The sequence below is a fragment of the Oncorhynchus mykiss genome, chromosome 7, assembly GCF_013265735.2.
Source record: "Oncorhynchus mykiss isolate Arlee chromosome 7, USDA_OmykA_1.1, whole genome shotgun sequence".
Classification (NCBI taxonomy): Eukaryota; Metazoa; Chordata; class Actinopteri; order Salmoniformes; family Salmonidae; genus Oncorhynchus; species Oncorhynchus mykiss.
The window spans coordinates 62,661,471-62,679,375 of NC_048571.1; the positions used below are offsets into that span (position 1 = coordinate 62,661,471).

General features: G+C 46.5%; 1 protein-coding gene across 9 annotated transcripts in view; it reads right to left on the reverse strand.

Annotated features, from left to right (window-relative positions):
• Positions 1-17,905, reverse strand: part of LOC110528182 (inositol 1,4,5-trisphosphate receptor type 1) — a 175,444-nt gene that overhangs the window by 14,489 nt on the left and 143,050 nt on the right. For all 9 annotated transcript variants that reach the window (XM_021610038.2, XM_036983724.1, XM_021610040.2 and 6 more), the window contains 7 exons: positions 17,482-17,604; positions 13,833-14,008; positions 12,761-12,925; positions 11,157-11,346; positions 10,675-10,770; positions 9,120-9,253; positions 3,297-3,462 (listed from right to left, as the gene is read on the reverse strand). In XM_021610038.2, coding sequence (XP_021465713.2) covers positions 3,297-3,462; positions 9,120-9,253; positions 10,675-10,770; positions 11,157-11,346; positions 12,761-12,925; positions 13,833-14,008; positions 17,482-17,604 — 1,050 coding nt within the window. The remainder of the gene's footprint in view (positions 1-3,296; positions 3,463-9,119; positions 9,254-10,674; positions 10,771-11,156; positions 11,347-12,760; positions 12,926-13,832; positions 14,009-17,481; positions 17,605-17,905) is intronic.

A 17,905-nucleotide genomic window follows, 5' to 3' on the forward strand; every position in this document is an offset into this window, starting at 1 on the left:
CAGTCAATGTGCTGGTAGAATATAGGTGGCCTTGTTCTGAAATTAACTTTGTTAAAAATCCCCAGCTACACAATGAATGCAGCCTCGGGATATATGGTTTCCAGTTTACATAGAGTCCAGTGAAGTTCCTTGAGGGCCATCAAGGTATGTGCATGGGGGGATATACAGACGTGGCCAAAATTTGGCCCAAAAAATTACACAAATATTAATTTCCAAAGTCTGCTGCCTCAGTTTGTATGATGGCAATTTGCATATACTCCAGAATGTTATGAAGAGTGATCAGATGAATTGCAATTAATTGCAAAATACCGCTTTGTCATGCAAATGAACTGAATCCCCCAAAAACATTTCTACTGCATTTCAGCCCTGACACAAAAGGACCAGCTGACATCATGTCAGTGATTCTCTCGTTAACACAGGTGTGAGTGTTGACGAGGACAAGGCTGGAGATCACTCTGTCATGCTGATTGAGTTCGAATAACAGACAAAGCTTCAAAAGGAGTGTAGTGCTTGGAATCATTGTTCTTCCTCTGTCAAACATGGTTACCTGCAAGGAAACACATGCCGTCATCATTGCTTTGCACAAAAAGGACTCCACAGGCAAGGATATTGCTGCCAGTAAGATTGCACCTAAATCAACCATTTATCGGATCATCAAGAACTTCAAAGAGCGCAGTTCAATTGTTGTGAAGAAGGCTTCATGGCGCCCAAGAAAGTCCAGCAAGCACCAGGACCGTCTCCGGGATCGGGGCACCACCAGTACAGAGCTTGCTCAGGAATGGCAGCAGGCAGGTGTGAGAGAATCTGCACGCACAGTGAGGCAAAGACTTTTGGAGGATGGCCTGGTGTCAAGAAGGGCAGCAAAGATGCCACATCTCTCCAGGAAAAAACATCAGGGACAAACTGATATTCTGCAAAAGGTACAGGGATTGGACTGCGGTAAAGTCATTTTCTCTGATGAATCCTCTTTCCGATTGTTTGGGGCATCCAAAAAAAAGCTTGTCCGGACAAGGTGAGCGCTACCATCAGTCCTGTGTCATGCCAACAGTAAAGCATCCTGAGACCATTCATGTGTGGGGTTGCTTCTCAGCCAAGGGAGTGGGCTCACTCACAATTTTGCCAAAACACAGCCATGAATAAAGAATGGTACCAACACATCTCCCGAGAGCAACTTCTCCCACCCATCCAGGAACAGTTTGGTGACGAACAATGCCTTTTCCAGCATGATGGAGCACCTTGCCATAAGGCAAAAGTGATAACTAAGTGGCTTGGGGAACAACACATCAATATTTTGGGTCCATGGCCAGGAAACTCCCCAGACCTTAATCCCATTGAGAACTTGTGGTCAACCCTCAAGAGGCGGGTGGACAAACAAAAACCCACAAATTCTGACAAACTCCAAGCATTGATTATGCAAGAATGGACTGCATCAGTCAGGATCTGTCTCAGAAGTTAATTGACAGCATGCCAGGGTAGATTGCAGAGGTCTTGGAAAAGAAGGGTCAACACTGCTTTTCGACTCTTTGCATCAACTTCATGTAATTGTCAATAAAAGCCTTTGACACTTGTAATTATACTTCAGTATTCCATTGTAACATTTGACAAAAATATCTAAAATACACTGAAGCAGCAAACTTTGTGGAAATTAAAACTTTTGGCCACAACTGTACACGGCTGTGACTATAATCAAAGAGGATTCTCTTGGGAGATAATGTGGTCAGCTTTAGATTGTATATAATTCTAGGTCAGGTGAACAAAATGACTTGAGTTCCTCCTTTATGTTGTTATGATTACGCAATGAGCTGTTAATCATGAAGCATACACCCCTGCCCGCCTTCTTACCAGAGAGATGTTTGTTTCTGTCGGCATGATGCATGAATCAACCAGGTGACTGTACCGACTCCGACAACATATCCAGAGTGAGCCATGTTTCGGTGAAACAGAGAATGTTACAATCTCTGATGTCTCTCTGGAAGGCAACCCTTGCCCTAATTTCGTTCACCTTGTTGTCTAGAGACTGGACATTGACGAGTAATATGCTCGGAAGCGGTGGGTGGTGTGCACGCCTTCGAAGTCTGACCAGGAGGCCGCTGTCTACCTCTCCTACGGCGACGTTGTTGTGTCGGCCTCTGGGATTAGATCCAATATCCTGGGTGGTGGTCCGAAAAAAGGATCTGCTTCGGGAAAGTCGTATTCCTGGTCGTAATGTTGATAAGTTGACGTCACACTCATATCCAGTAGTTCTTCCTGGGTGTATGTAATAACACTTAACATATTCTGGGCTAACTATGTAAGAAATAATACATAAAAAAACGAACAGGAACTGATAAAAAAAACATTAAGTGTTGTATGTAGGCATTGTGTCTAGATTGATGAGGAAAAACAAATGTTATACATTTTAGAATAAGGCTGTAACATAACTAAATGAGGAAAAAGTCTAGGGGTCTGAATACTTTCTGATTGCACTGGAAGAGGCACAAAGGCAATACTTTAACTGTAGGAGGGGCTGAGAGGAGACAAAGTCAGTGGCTTGAAGAACCATCTCTTTCTCTGTGATGGGAGACAATCCCTCTAATCTCGCTCCCATCTCCTCTTTGCTTCAGTTCCCACATGAAACCATGACGACGGGGCCGTGCCCCCCCCCGATCAGGCTTTATGTAACGTGTGTGAGTCATAGACCACCTCCACAGACATACAGCCTAACCCGACAACAGACCAGGGCCTTGTTCAAAAAAGTATAATGGTAGGAGTGATAATCTAGGACCCCCCCACCCCACCTCTTATTCAATATGATTTAAAAGGGAAAACTGATCCTACTATGTGAGTACAGGTCCTGGACTAATACTAATATATCTGCTGCCCACTGGGGCCCACAACCTGACTGGCTGAGAGAGAAGAAAGGAGTGCTGGGCAGGCAGGAAGCCTCCATGACTCAGTCTTCTAGAGAAAAGGGGAGGAAAGAGAGATACTGTACAGGGAGAAAAGAGGGAAGGACAGCAGTAAACTAACATACATTGAAGAAGGTCAAGCTAAGGACTTGTGCTTACTCATGAGGGTGTGTGTGCACTACCTGCATACTCCTGTCATACTCAGGACTTGCGCTTACTCATGAGGTGACACCCATCCAGATGAAATACCATGTAACCATATCTTGTAAAATACAACAAACCTACATTGATATGCCAGTTTTCTACTAAGCAACTGAAAACAAACGATTCAGAATACATGGCTACCCCAGTTGTGACTAGTAGTTCTGTTCTTTTCAGGCTAGAGACAGGGCAGCTATGTCTTCTCACCGCATATGAAGCAGGTGGTCTTCAGGACCTCTTCCTTCTTCTGTTTCTCACTCCTCAGGTCTGCAAAGGTGTCGATAATGACTCCGAAGATAAGGTTGAGGACGATGATGATGACCATGAAGAAGAAGAGCAAGTCGTAGATCACCCTGGCCGCAAACAGAGGCTCCTACAAAGAGAGAAAGGGGGATTGGAGGGAGAGGAGTGGTTATAACACATTATAAAGCATTATAAACTCCAGGTAACAACATATACAGTACTGTACCACACTATAGCTATTATTGTTGGTACTTTGAGTAGAAATTGACAAAGTGTGGGGTGTACAGACTAAACCAGAGATGACCAACAGATTTTTGGTCCAACCCACCACTAACAGCTCAACCTATAAACTTATTTAACCAATCAAATAAATGAAATCAATGTAAAGCAGTATTAGTTGATTTAGTGGACTGGACACACTGTGACCCTTCAGGATGGAGTTGCCCACCTGTGGATTAAACACATAACATTTAAAACAATAACATACAGCACATGTAACACAAAGAAATAACACACAGAACATATAACACACACTGACAATAAGGTCAGAAAAAAGCCAAATGTTAGACAGTGAAAGTGGGGCCCAGTATCATACTGGGCTGACATATGATGACGTGACCTGGGTCAGAGAGATAGCGTGGCCTGTTTATTTGGGTACACAACTGAAAATGTTTTGCAATGAAAGGTGGAAATGACTGTCTCTTATTGGACAGGTCCAGGTAGTCCCTCCCTGTTCCTTCCATTTGGTGACTATATTGAACACGGCCCTGGTTTTTACATAAAGGCAGAACAGGGGCCATTGGTTATGAGCAGGGACTTAGCCTAATCGGCCCTGAATCATGTGTGTTGATTTGAAACATAAGAACACAGGTGCAAGCGGCCAGATGTCACACAGTTACGACCACAAGAAACAGTTACGCAAACAGGCTGAAATGTCAGGCACCGTATACAGGCTCTTCTCTCGTCAAGCACCTCTTTTTAACCTTAACAAGCATTTTACAGCTTTGTGGGCAAAGATTAAAAAGCTTTGCACTGAAAATATTTAGCTCTCTGTCCTTGTACTCTTAGATTTAAGTGCTGCATTCGACACGGTTGACCATGATGTCCTTCTGGACAGACTGGAGAAGTGGGTTGGTCTCTCCGGTCCAGTTCTAAATTGGTTTAGGACCTATTTAACCGGTCAAGAGTGTCATAAACTGAACAGTACCGGACCCAAAATCAAACCTTTGAGAAAATACATATCACGTGGCATTCCACAAATTTTTGATTTTGGGTCCGGAACTGTTCAGTTTATATACAGTATGCTACCCCTTGGGAGGGTTATCAGAACGCACAGCATTGATTTTCACTGCTACAAACACGATACGCAACTTTACATTTTTGTGTCACCAGAGGATTTTAGCTCCACGGATAAATTATTAGACTGCATTAGTGATTTAAATACTTGGATGGCTCACAACTTCCTCCAGCTAAATCAAGAGTATTTATTGTTGGGGCCAAAGCAGAGAGAATCTAGCCGCACATTTTAATTCACAAGCAATACAGCAGGTAAAAAACCTAGGTGTTATTTTAGATTATGAACAACATTTTGAATCACACAATGTGACCAAAACTGCTTTTTTGACCACATTTGGAACATTGCCAAGGTGCGACCGTTTCTCTCTCAGGCTGATACAGAGAGATTCATCTATGCTTGTATTACAAGCAGGCTTGACTACTGTAATGCTCTCCTGTCTGGTCTACACAAGAAAGCCATTGGTCAACTGCAAAACATACAGAATGCTGCAGCACGGGTACTGACCAAGACCAGAGAGCACACATTACACCGGTGTTAATGTCTCTGCATTGGCTGCCTGTGAGTTTTAGAATTCATTCTAAGATGATTCTATTGGTTTTTAAATCAATCCACGATTGTGCACCCCAATACATGTCAGACATGCTTTTAAGTTATGTATCCAGTAGATCCCTCAGGTCCTCTAGCACTGACCTTTTAACTATCTAAGACCAAGAGGTATGGAGAGAGAGGCAGCCTTTAGTTATTATGCCCCCTGCCAGAGAACCTGAGGGGGGCGAACACTGTGGACATATTTAAAATAGATTATTTTTAGCTTTGCTTTTCCTTTTTAGTTCTTTAGTTTGTGTCATTCTTTAGTTTTTTTTATGTTATGTTTGTTGTGTAGTACATTTTTCTATTTTTATAGTTTTTTATTTGTTTTTTCCATGTAAAGCACATTGAGTTGCATTCCATGCCTGAAATGTGCTGTATAAATAAAGATTGATATTTAAAAGTTTCTAGTTAAAGTTATTATTTTTTTTAAGTAAAAAAAATAATTAACTGCCATTATTATCAAATGTAGGCTACAGGTCAAATGACCTTCTTAGGAGGTACACAGTTTGTGTACCAGTTCAAGACATGAGTAGACATTTCTCTATGAGGCTCTATGAGTTCGGAGGAAACCTACACTACATGACCAAAAGTATGTGGACACGTGCTCGTCGAACATCTCATTCCAAAATCATGGGCATTAATATGAAGTTGGTGCCGGCTTTGCTGCTATAACAGCCTCAACTCTTCTGGGAAGGATTTTCACTAAATGATGGAGCATTGGTGTGGAGACTTGCTTCCAGTCAGCCACAAGAGCTTTAGTGAGGTCAGGCAGTGATGTTTGACGATTAGGCCTGGCTCGGAGTCGGCGTTCCAATTTATCTCAAAAGTGTTCGATGGAGTTGAGGTCAGTCAAGTTCTTCCACACTGATCTCGACAAACCATTTCTGTATGGACCTCGCTTTGTGCATGGGGGCATTGTTATGCTGAAACAAGAAAATGGCCTTCCTCAAACTGTTGCCACAAAGTTGGAAGCACAGAATCGTCTAGAATGTCATTGTATGCTGTAGCGTTAAGATTTACTTTAATTATTTTATTTTTTGACCTTTATTTAACTAGGCAAGTCAGTTAAGAACAAATTCTTATTATCAATGATGGTCTAGGAACTGTGGGTTAACTGTCTTGTTCAGGGGCAGAACCACAGATTTTTACTTTGTCAGCTCTGGGATTCGATCTTGGAACCTTTCCAAGTCCAACGCTCTAACCACTAGGCTACCTGCCGCCTCACTGGAACTAAGGGGCCTAGCCCGGACCATGAAAAACAGCCCCAGACTGTTATTCCTCATCCACCAAACTTTAGTTGGCACTTTGCATTAGAACAGGTAGCTTTCTCCTGGAATCCGCTAAACCCAGATTCGCCCGTCGAACTGCCAGATGGTGAAGCGTGATTCATCACTCCAGAGAACACGTTTACACTGCTCCAGAGTCCAATTGCGACGAGCTTAACGCCACTCCAGCCAACGCTTGGCATTGGGCATGGTCATCTTAGTCTTGTGTGCGTCTGCTCAGCCATAGAAACCCGCATCCAATGAACAGTTATTGTGCTGACGTTGCTTCCAGAGGCAGTTTGGAACTCGGTAGTGAGTGTTGAAACCGAGGACAGACACGCTTCATCACTCGGCGCTCCCGTTCTGTGAGCTTGTGTGGCCTACCACTTAGCGGCTGAGCCGTTGTCACTCCTAGATCTTTACACTTCACAATAACAGCACTTACAGTTGACCGGGGCAGCTCTAGCAGGGCAAACATTTGAGGAACTGACTTGTTGGAAAGGTGGCATCCTATGACGGTGCCACATTGAAAGTCACTGAGCTCTTCAGTAAGGCCATTCTACTGCCAATGTTTGTCCATGGAGATTGCATGGCTGTGTGCTCGATTTATCCACCTGTCAACAACAGGTGTAGAGGACAAATCCACTAATTTGAAGGGGTGTCCACATACTCATATATATATATATATATATATATATATATATATATATACACAGTGCCTTGCGAAAGTATTCGCCCCCCTTGAACTTTGCAACCTTTTGCCACATTTCAGGCTTCAAACATATGAAACTGTATTTTTTTGTGAAGAATCAACAACAAGTGGGACACAATCATGAAGTGGAACGACATTTATTGGATATTTCAAACTTTTTTAACAAATCAAAAACTGAAAAATTGGGCGTGCAAAATTATTCAGCCCCTTTACTTTCAGTGCAGCAAACTCTCTCCAGAAGTTCAGTGAGGATCTCTGAATGATCCAATGTTGACCTAAATGACTAATGATGATAAATACAATCCATCTGTGTGTAATCAAGTCTCCGTATAAATGCACCTGCACTGTGATAGTCTCAGAGGTCCGTTAAAAGCTCAGAGAGCATCATGAAGAACAAGGAACACACCGGGCAGGTCCGAGATACTGTTGTGAAGAAGTTTAAAGCCGGATTTGGATACAAAAATATTTCCCAAGCTTTAAACATCCCAAGGAGCACTGTGCAAGCGATAATATTGAAATGGAAGGAGTATCAGACCACTGCAAATCTACCAAGACCTGGCCGTCCCTCTAAACTTTCAGCTCATACAAGGAGAAGACTGATCAGAGATGCAGCCAAGAGGCCCATGATCACTCTGGATGAACTGCAGAGATCTACAGCTGAGGTGGGAGACTCTGTCCATAGGACAACAATCAGTCGTATATTGCACACATCTGGCCTTTATGGAAGAGTGGCAAGAAGAAAGCCATTTCTTAAAGATATCCATAAAAAGTGTCGGTTAAAGTTTGCCACAAGCCACCTGGGAGACACACCAAACATGTGGAAGAAGGTGCTCTGGTCAGATGAAACCAAAATTGAACTTTTTGGCAACAATGCAAAACGTTATGTTTGGCGTAAAAGCAACACAGCTGAACACACCATCCCCACTGTCAAACATGGTGGTGGCAGCATCATGGTTTGGGCCTGCTTTTCTTCAGCAGGGACAGGGAAGATGGTTAAAATTGATGGGAAGATGGATGGAGCCAAATACAGGACCATTCTGGAAGAAAATCTGATGGAGTCTGCAAAAGACCTGAGACTGGGACGGAGATTTGTCTTCCAACAAGACAATGATCCAAAACATAAAGCAAAATCTACAATGGAATGGTTCAAAAATAAACATATCCAGGTGTTAGAATGGCCAAGTCAAAGTCCAGACCTGAATCCAATCGAGAATCTGTGGAAAGAAATGAAAACTGCTGTTCACAAATGCTCTCCATCCAACCTCACTGAGCTCGAGCTGTTTTGCAAGGAGGAATGGGAAAAAATGTCAGTCTCTCGATGTGCAAAACTGATAGAGACATACCCCAAGTGACTTGCAGCTGTAAACGCAGCAAAAGGTGGCGCTACAAAGTATTAACTTAAGGGGGCTGAATAATTTTGCACGCCCAATTTTTCAGTTTTTGATTTGTTAAAAAAGTTTGAAATATCCAATAAATTTCGTTCCACTTCATGATTGTGTCCCACTTGTTGTTGATTCTTCACAAAAAAATACTGTTTTATATCTTTATGTTTGAAGCCTGAAATGTGGCAAAAGGTCGCAAAGTTCAAGGGGGCCGAATACTTTCGCAAGGCAATGTATATAGTGTATTTCCAGACCGTACCAAGTTCCACACAGGGAGGAGGCCAAACAGCAGGAATGGTTCTGAGGAAAATATCTATTGCTATCAACAAAATCTCAACTCTACAGATGATACTGAACTCTATATTAGAACTGGGTCTGGATCGGTATTCAGAAAATCTCAAAGTATGTGTTGGTCTCGGATCAGGTCCTTCTTCTTCATGATTTAAAAAGCTGAACTGTCGCTAGATCAGCAGTCTTACGCTGAGACACTTTGTGTTCTCTCCAGAGTGTGCTGGGTGGGGGTCTGGTCTGTGTGCTTACCTCTTTGGAGGGCTTTCTCAGGACGTCTCCCACCCCCCCTCCACTCCTCAGGCCGTGGCTCAGCACAGTGACGATACACATGAGCAGAGAGTCACATGTACGCTCCTTGCCATCCTCCATGTCATCCAACAAGTCTGAGGGAGAGGGACAGGTAGGAGGGTTAAGCACACACACATTTTAAATAATTCATTTGAATCCACAAATCACATTACACAAAGGATACAAACGTTTCAAAGGTCTTGGTTACACTTAAGGAAACAAAACGCCACTTCTCCACACAGAGAGGCTGCTGATAAAGGCAGAAACAGAGCAGTACCTCACCGGTTGCTTTGCTTTAGTCTTAGACAAGCCAGCAATCTGAAGGCCACATACAGTAAGCCTATGTACGTGGACAAGAATGCCAAATATCAGTGCCAACAACTTGCACATATATCCAAGGCTCTCCAAAACATGATACGAGGGGCTGGTATTTAAGAAACTTGTCAGTAAAGCCTGCTTCCTATAACAATCAAATGAGAAACCCACTTCCAAAATGAAAACCTCCCCCACACCGACAATATCTGGCAGATTCGGTACACAGGAAAACACATCAACTTCCTTTTACACAGGAGTGTTTACGGATGTGTGCTTTCCCACCTCACTGGCTATCAGGTGAATGAGGCGGTCATGTCTAGTATGTAAATGTGCAACAGTCCCTATTACATTTGACGCAGTGTGTAACATTCAAAACAGGTCATGGTTTGCCGGGCAGGTACCAGTCCTAGATTATATTTTGTTGGAAGAACCGGCAACCGAGCCTTAACAATAAAGGTGAGAATGTCCTTGCCAATGGCAGCATTGTGACACATGGAATGATAGACAGAATGGTCAGCATGTTTCCCCTGCAGCCTCAGGCCAGTCCAGTGCTGCAGTAGATCTGCCTGGATACCCATCCACATCGCTCCGGCCAACTGACGTTTCTTCTTCATGATGAGTCTGGATTTGCACCCCTCCCCTATGATTTCTAGAATGAACACATTCTGACTGTTCTGATTGGTCCCAGAAACCAATGGGTTGGGCCAGAGCCGGCCTACATGATGACGCTATCAACGTTGATTGGATCGTCTCTAACGAATCTAACCTATCGCTAATGAATTTGTTTTGTACAACGCCTTTCATTTTGAAGTCACACTAAGGACTTCTAGGATGGCAGTTTCAGACTGAATGTATGTAGCGAGAACAGCGGAATTAAATTCAAGGTGAGCATCGGACAAGCTGTAGCTGCCTTTGTCTGATACCGAGGAGGGTTGTCCTCGATGCAGGATATTATGTTTCATCATGGGTTACAAGCCTCCATGACAACACAGGAGTCCGCCACAACTGCATCAGAGCCAATCATTGCTTTAGTTTGTCTCTCACACACACACACACACACACACACACACACACACACACACACGATAATGATCACATGCTGTAATCTGATAAAAGGCCTTTGAGAAATGATTTTGGTTGACAGAAACTTTTGCAGTAGGCCATATATTATTATATAGTTTGCTGGAGTATTGTACTGTACCATCCACTTGAAGCTCTGTGGTGCAGTTGTTCTCTCCACTCTCAGACTGACACATCCCATCAGACACCAGCTTATTGGGCATACTGACCCCGTTCTCTACAAGGGACATCAGGTTAGTTAGCAACATGTGCTAATGACAACCGGAAGAACAACACCTCCACATAACAATATTGTATTGTGTTTCCTGTACTATATATTATAGCAGGCCGGGGTGTGAGGGATGTTGGTTATTGTGTGACTGTGTAACTCAGTAAGCCGTGAAAAAAAGATCATTAACATCTAGCCTGGCCCAAGTGCTGTTTTACCAACTCTGTTGGAGTTGAGGAATTAGCAAGTTGGCAAAAACAGATCTGGGACCAGCCTAATAAACATCACTGGTCTCCATAGAATTAACGGGCATCCCAATTCTCATCAATTACGCCATATTGAGTTCCCTCACAGCAGTAAAGCAGGAAGTAATATTTCTATGGTCTCCTACTCACCCAGAGTGGTGTTGGGGATGCGGTCCACCTCCAGGATGAAGTCATCCTTGAAGAAGATGTACCCCACGATGGAGAACAGGTAGACCAGGATGAGGGCCAGCACTGCTGTCAGCACGATGGAGCGACCGTTACGGGTCACACTCTTTATCACGTTCAGTAGAGTCTCCTCCCTGTACACCAGGTCAAAGAGCTGCACGAGAGACAACACAGAGTTATAGCTAGACCTAATATAGAAACAGAATGGAAGACAGAAAATGATTTTCTTGGATTTTCTTGTTTTTTCTGTTTGGAATGATTACTTTTTTCTGACCTTTGTAGAGGTATTATTGTCTAGTTTGGAAATACAAGGTTTGTGTGTGTGTGTGGGGGGATTGATATATTTGTCCAAAAAGAGAATGTGTGTGTGTGTGTCTGCCTGTGTCTGTGTGTATGTTTGTGTGTGTCTGCCTGTGTCTCTGTGTGTGTGTCTGTGCATGTCTGCCTGTGTCTCTGTGTGTGTGTCTGTGCATGTCTGTGTGTGTGTCTGTCTGTGTGTGTCTGCCTGCGTGCGTCTGCGTGCGTCTGCGTGTGTTTCTGCGTGCGTCTGTGCGCCTCCGTCTGCCTGTCTGTGCGCCTCCGTCTGCCTGTCTGTGCGCCTCCGTCTGTCTGTCTGTGCGCCTCCGTCTGCCCGTCTGTGCGCCTCCGTCTGCCCGTCTGTGCGCCTCCGTCTGCCCGTGTGTGCGCCTCCGTCTGTCTGTGTGTGCGCCTCCGTCTGTCTGTGTGTGCGCCTCCGTCTGTCTGTGTGTGCGCCGCCGTCTGTCTGTGTGTGCGCCTCCGTCTGTCTGTGTGTGCGCCTCCGTCTGTCTGTGTGTGCGCCTCCGTCTGTCTGTCTGTGCGCCGCCGTCTGTCTGTGCGCCGCCGTCTGTCTGTCTGTGTGTGCGCCGCCGTCTGTCTGTGTGTGCGCCTCCGTCTGTCTGCGTGTGCGCCTCCGTCTGTCTGTGTGTGCGCCTCCGTCTGTCTGTGTGTGCGCCTCCGTCTGTCTGTCTGTGCGCCGCCGTCTGTCTGTGCGCCGCCGTCTGTCTGTGCGCCGCCGTCTGTCTGTGTGTCACCGTCTGTCTGTGCGCCGCCGTCTGTCTGTGCGCCGCCGTCTGTCTGTGCGTCGCCGTCTGTCTGTGCGCCGCCATCTGTCTGTGCGCCGCCGTCTGTCTGTGCGTCGCCGTCTGTCTGTGCGTCGCCGTCTGTCTGTGCGCCGCCGTCTGTTTGTGCGCCGCCATCTGTCTGTGCGCCTCCGTCTGTCTGTGCGCCGCCGTCTGTCTGTGCGTCGCCGTCTGTCTGTGCGCCGCCATCTGTCTGTGCGCCGCCGTCTGTCTGTGCGTCGCCGTCTGTCTGTGCGCCGCCGTCTGTTTGTGCGCCGCCGTCTGTCTGTGTCTGTCTGTCTGCGTCTGTCTGTCTTAAATATGCCCTGTTTGTGCTCGGAGCCACACCAAAGGCTTTTGAACCAGAGTTTGGCCATTGAGGTTTCTACCAACATTAGCTTATACTGCTAGACAGCTTCCTATTAAGTATGACTGTGTGTTCACCAGCAGCAATATATATTAACATACAGAATATATATGTAAATATACCAGTAGGCTGTAGAAGAAGACATGAACGAAGACCCCCAGGCTACAGATGATGAGGTACATGAGGTGGTAGAGGAACTCAACGTCCAGGATCATGGCCTTGTAGCCCCGTGTGAACGTCCCTTTGTTCCCCACAAAACTCATCAAGAAGATGATCTTATTACAGACCTGCAGGGACAGAAGACATTCATATTTATTACCATTATTATTTGATCTAACCTTTATTTAACCAGGAAGTTCCATTGAGGTCAGAAGACCTCTTTCACAAGGGAGACCTGACCAATAAAGGATTGTGAGGTAATGCTTAACTTAAAGTATCCAGCCATAATGCTGTATAACTTGTTAAAGACAGAAAAACGCTAATTTGTGCTTATAACAAGGCCTATAATATGTTGTCTTTCTATGCATAAAATGTGAACATTTTCATAGGACATTCACTACATGACATTCCATGATGACAATCAGACACAACGTGATCCTACAGGACAGGCATTTCTTGGACTAGCAGTGGATTGTTCTTGGCAGTATATTAGGAGTTGTAGTAGTTCTGCGGTTCAGTAGATGGATGTGGGATCGCTATCTATCCCCCAGCCACAGGGAGGGAGGGGAGACCGAAGGAGGAGAGGAATGCAGAAGGGGCCAGTTGAGGACATAGGGGGAAAGGGCAGCGGGCCGTGTATAAGGGGCAGTTCCAGGGAATTTTGGGCAGCTGCAAGGGTGGTGTCAGCCTCTAGCGTCTAGTGACGCATTTCACAGCCGACCGACCACACACTCAGGCCGTGCCAGGCCAGCCAGGGAGTCAGGCCAGGGGGTTACGCCATAGGCAGAGCGGGCACTGGAGTGGGTATGGGCTGGGGCGTGAGGGAGGTCTACATGGGGACAGGGTGTGTGGGTAGTGGGTACGTAAAGGGGTGGGCATGTGCAGATGAATGTGATGTGAGGAGGGCATGAGGAGAGAGGGGGGCTACTGAGAGCTAGCAAGGCCATCTGGATTGACATTGGAGAACATGGAAATTAAGATTTAGTGTCGGATAACAATATAGTCAAACACACACGTTTCCCAAAGAAGACATACGTTAAAGGCTCCAAGCAAGAAGAGGGTGGGCTCCAGGCCCACAGAGAAGATGAGACGGAGGATGGTGGCAATGATGAGGGTGCGAACCCCAAGGTGCTGGGGCATGGCCACCACGATAGCCAACGATGCCAACATACCCAACCAGAGCAGGGCAGACAGCTGGGGCTCCAGGGTACCTAGGGAGAATACACACAATGTCAGCCTACACACCCCTCCATGTAAGCCTGCAGAGCCTACACACCCCACCATGTCAACCTACACACCCCTCCATGTCAGCCTGCACAGCCTACACACCCCACCATGTCAGCCTGCACAGCCTACACACCCCGCCATGTCAGCCTACAAACCCCAGCATGTCAGCCTACACACCCCACCATGTCAGCCTACACACCCCACCATGTCAGCCTACACACCCCATCATGTCTGCCTACACACCCCACCATGTCAGCCTACACACCCCACCATGTCAGCCTACACTCCCCACCATGTCAGCCTACACACCCCACCATGTCAGCCTACACACCCCACCATGTCAGCCTGCACAGCCTACACACCCCACCATGTCAGCCTGCACAGCCTACACACCCCACCATGTCAGCCTACACAGCCCACCATGTCAGCCTACACAACCCACCATGTCAGCCTACACACCCCACCATGTCAGCCTACACATCCCACCATGTCAGCCTACACACCCCACCATGTCAGCCTACACACCCCTCCATGTCAGCCTACACACCCCTCCATGTCAGCCTACACACCCCTCCATGTCAGCCTACACAACCCTCCATGTCAGCCTACACACCCCACCATGTCAGCCTACACACCCCACCATGTCAGCCTACACACCCCACCATGTCAGCCTACACACCCCACCATGTCAGCCTACAAACCCCACCATGTCAGCCTACAAACCCCACCATGTCAGCCTACACACCCCACCATGTCAGCCTGCACACCCCACCATGTCAGCCTACACACCCCTCCATGTCAGCCTACACACCCCATCATGTCAGCCTACACACCCCATCATGTCAGCCTACACACCCCACCATGTCAGCCTACACACCCCTCCATGTCAGCCTACACACCCCTCCATGTCAGCCTACACACCATACCATGTCACCTGCACAGCCTACACAGCCCACCATGTCAGCCTACACACCCCACCATGTCAGTCTACACACCCCACCATGTCAGCCTACACACCCCACCATGTCAGCCTACACACCCCACCATGTCAGCCTACACACCCCTCCATGTCAGCCCACACACCCCATCATGTCAGCCTACACACCCCACCATGTCAGCCTACACACCCCACCATATGTCAGCCTGCACACACCACCATGTCAGCCTACACACCCCACCATGTCAGCCTACACACCCCACCATATGTCAGCCTGCACACCCCACCATATGTCAGCCTGCACACCCCACCATGTCAGTCTACACACCCCACTTCCACATAAGAATAATGCAATAAATGACAACTTGCTTCTGTAACAGACATCAGTCACTAAACCAGGGGCTTACTGCATGCAGGCATGTGCTAGGGGGGGGGGGGGGGGGGGGGGGGGCAGGAAGAAATGGGAGGCGGGGGGTAGAACTAGGGAAGAAACAAAGAGAGAGAAAGCGAGAGAGAGAGAGGACAGTAATCCCCCCTTATTTCTGGTCCCTGTAGAGGTCACATGACAGGTGACACTTGCATAACTACTGCCGTCTTTAAAAATACTCTGCTGAAAGATTCATGAGGAATGGCCTGACTGTCTGGGGTCTGCATGCACTGCTGGTGGTGTGTGTGTTTTGGGGGGCGGACAGAGAAATACCGGCATGATGTGAAAGTTTGTGTGTGCATGTACTGAATGTGTGATAAGAGATATAGTGTCTGCAGGCGAATGTACTGTATGTGTTGTGTCAGGCTAGGTGTGTGGGGTCCTGAGTGACATAAGCTCCTACTTGTCAACAGGCAGGCAGCGGCACACACTGATCTAGTTTGAGCACTCTTATCTAATTTCTATCCCTCATTCCAGAGCGGGCGGGGGGGGTGGGGGGTGGAGGCCCTGAGTAATAAAGCAATAAACAGAATTGCTGAACCAGGCCAAAGGTATGTGGGGCCTCACGTGATCATCTCACTCCCCCTTCACACAGCTCTAATGTCCTGTTGGGCGGGAAACACACACACACACTGGGCTGAACTGTACAGTGCTATATTACTGGTGTAGTCTACAGAAGAGGCCTCATCCACTGCTCCACTCAGTTACAGTAGTTAGTGTGACTGTGTATAATAGCATTCATGTACATTGAAATGGGGTTGATGAGGATTACTTTTCCACATGATAACGTCTCTAGTTTTTGAGAGAGAGAGAGAGAGAGAGAGAGAAAGAAAGAAAACCAGAGACAGAGGAGAGATTTTTAGCCTATGATCCTGATCCCAGTCAGGTGACCTGAGATCAGAGGTCAATAGGTCAGAGGAAGAAGTGAAAGACAGAGCTCACTGGGTCAGTAGGAGTTTGGGAAGGGAAGGCCAAGCAAAGGATTTTGTTTCACTTCCCAGAGCCCAAAATGTCTCAAAGGGAATATTTGACCTTCTAAAACACAGAGATGGGTATGCCCGGTACCTATACTTACTGCTGCACTGTTTGGAAATATCTACACTTGTGAAGAGGTAATGAAGTTAGCATATGGCAAAATTGTATATGTATAGCGTCAATCCCTCACATTGAAATATTCATTGCTAATAATATTATTGTCCTGTGTTTACACAGATACAATTTCCCCCCATACGAAATGATACAATACATTTAACTTGAGTGTGAGTACCATTTGTGTTGCATAATTAAGGAAATACTGTGTTACCTAAATAAGCCTCTATAAACAGAACTGTGTAGAACACAGTGTAATATAAACACATCAGTCCATCGTCAATTATTTTAACAAAATGCTCCACAGTTATTGTGCACTCATAATGTTCCATAATGCAAAAGTAGAGGAACACCTATAAAACGCACAAAAGAGAGAAAAATATTGCAGCCATCCAGTTGCACTGAGATACATGTACAAGTCTTTGTGATACAGTGCAACTGGCCCGGATCACATCACGGAGACTTGAGCCGTCCTCTGTTCTTCCTGTTTTCAGCCCTCGGTGTTGTGTGTGCGACTCACGCAACCATCCTCTGACCCGATGCTCTACACCAGCACTTCAAAGGGATATACAAACATGCTTGATGGCTCTGAAGGGAACAGAGCCGGGCCGGTGTGCCCACATAAACATACCATTTCATCAACACACATGAAAGAATCCAGAATGGAAACAGCGAAAACCTGAAATCTCTTAAAACTCCTTCATATACAGGGAAGAGTCTGAGCATTGATATGACGTCCCTAGTGACCAGATACATGTAGACAACGGTTTTCTGAAACAAACACTACCTGCATAGACATAATGAATGAATAGCACAATCAGATTGAAAAGGACATAGCTACAGCTTGAACCCAAGTTCTAACTTTCAAAATGAATGAAATACCCTGATGTCCAGGGTTAGTTTTGACTGTGGCTTGACAATCAAGGGGTCAAAGATTTGGGAGGGGTCAAGGCTTTGGGAGGGGTTAAAGGTGAAAGCTTGAAGGTTGCTGGCCCGTGACTGACCTTCACGCAACCCTTCCAGGGGATAGAAGAAGGCCACCATCAGGTTCATGAGGACGGCCAGGTTGAAGGAGATGTTACTCCAGAATGACATGTTTCTGGAACACCAGTACAACACAGGCTGGGCTAGAGGAGAGAGAGGGAAGGGGTAGGGAGAGGGGAGAGAGAGAGGGAAGGGGTAGGGAGAGAGGGGAGAGCGAGAGAGAGAGAGAGAGAGAGAGAGAGAGAGAGGGAAGGGGTAGGGAGAGAGGGGGGAGAGAGAGAGAGAGAGAGAGGGAAGGAAGGGGTATGGAGAGCGGAGAGAGAGAGAGGGAGGGAAGGGGTAGGGAGAGGGGGGGAGTGAGGGAAGGGGTAGCGAGAGGGGGAGAGAGAGAGGGAGGGAGGGAAGGGGTAGGGAGAGGGGGAAGAGAGAGAGAGAGGGAAGGAA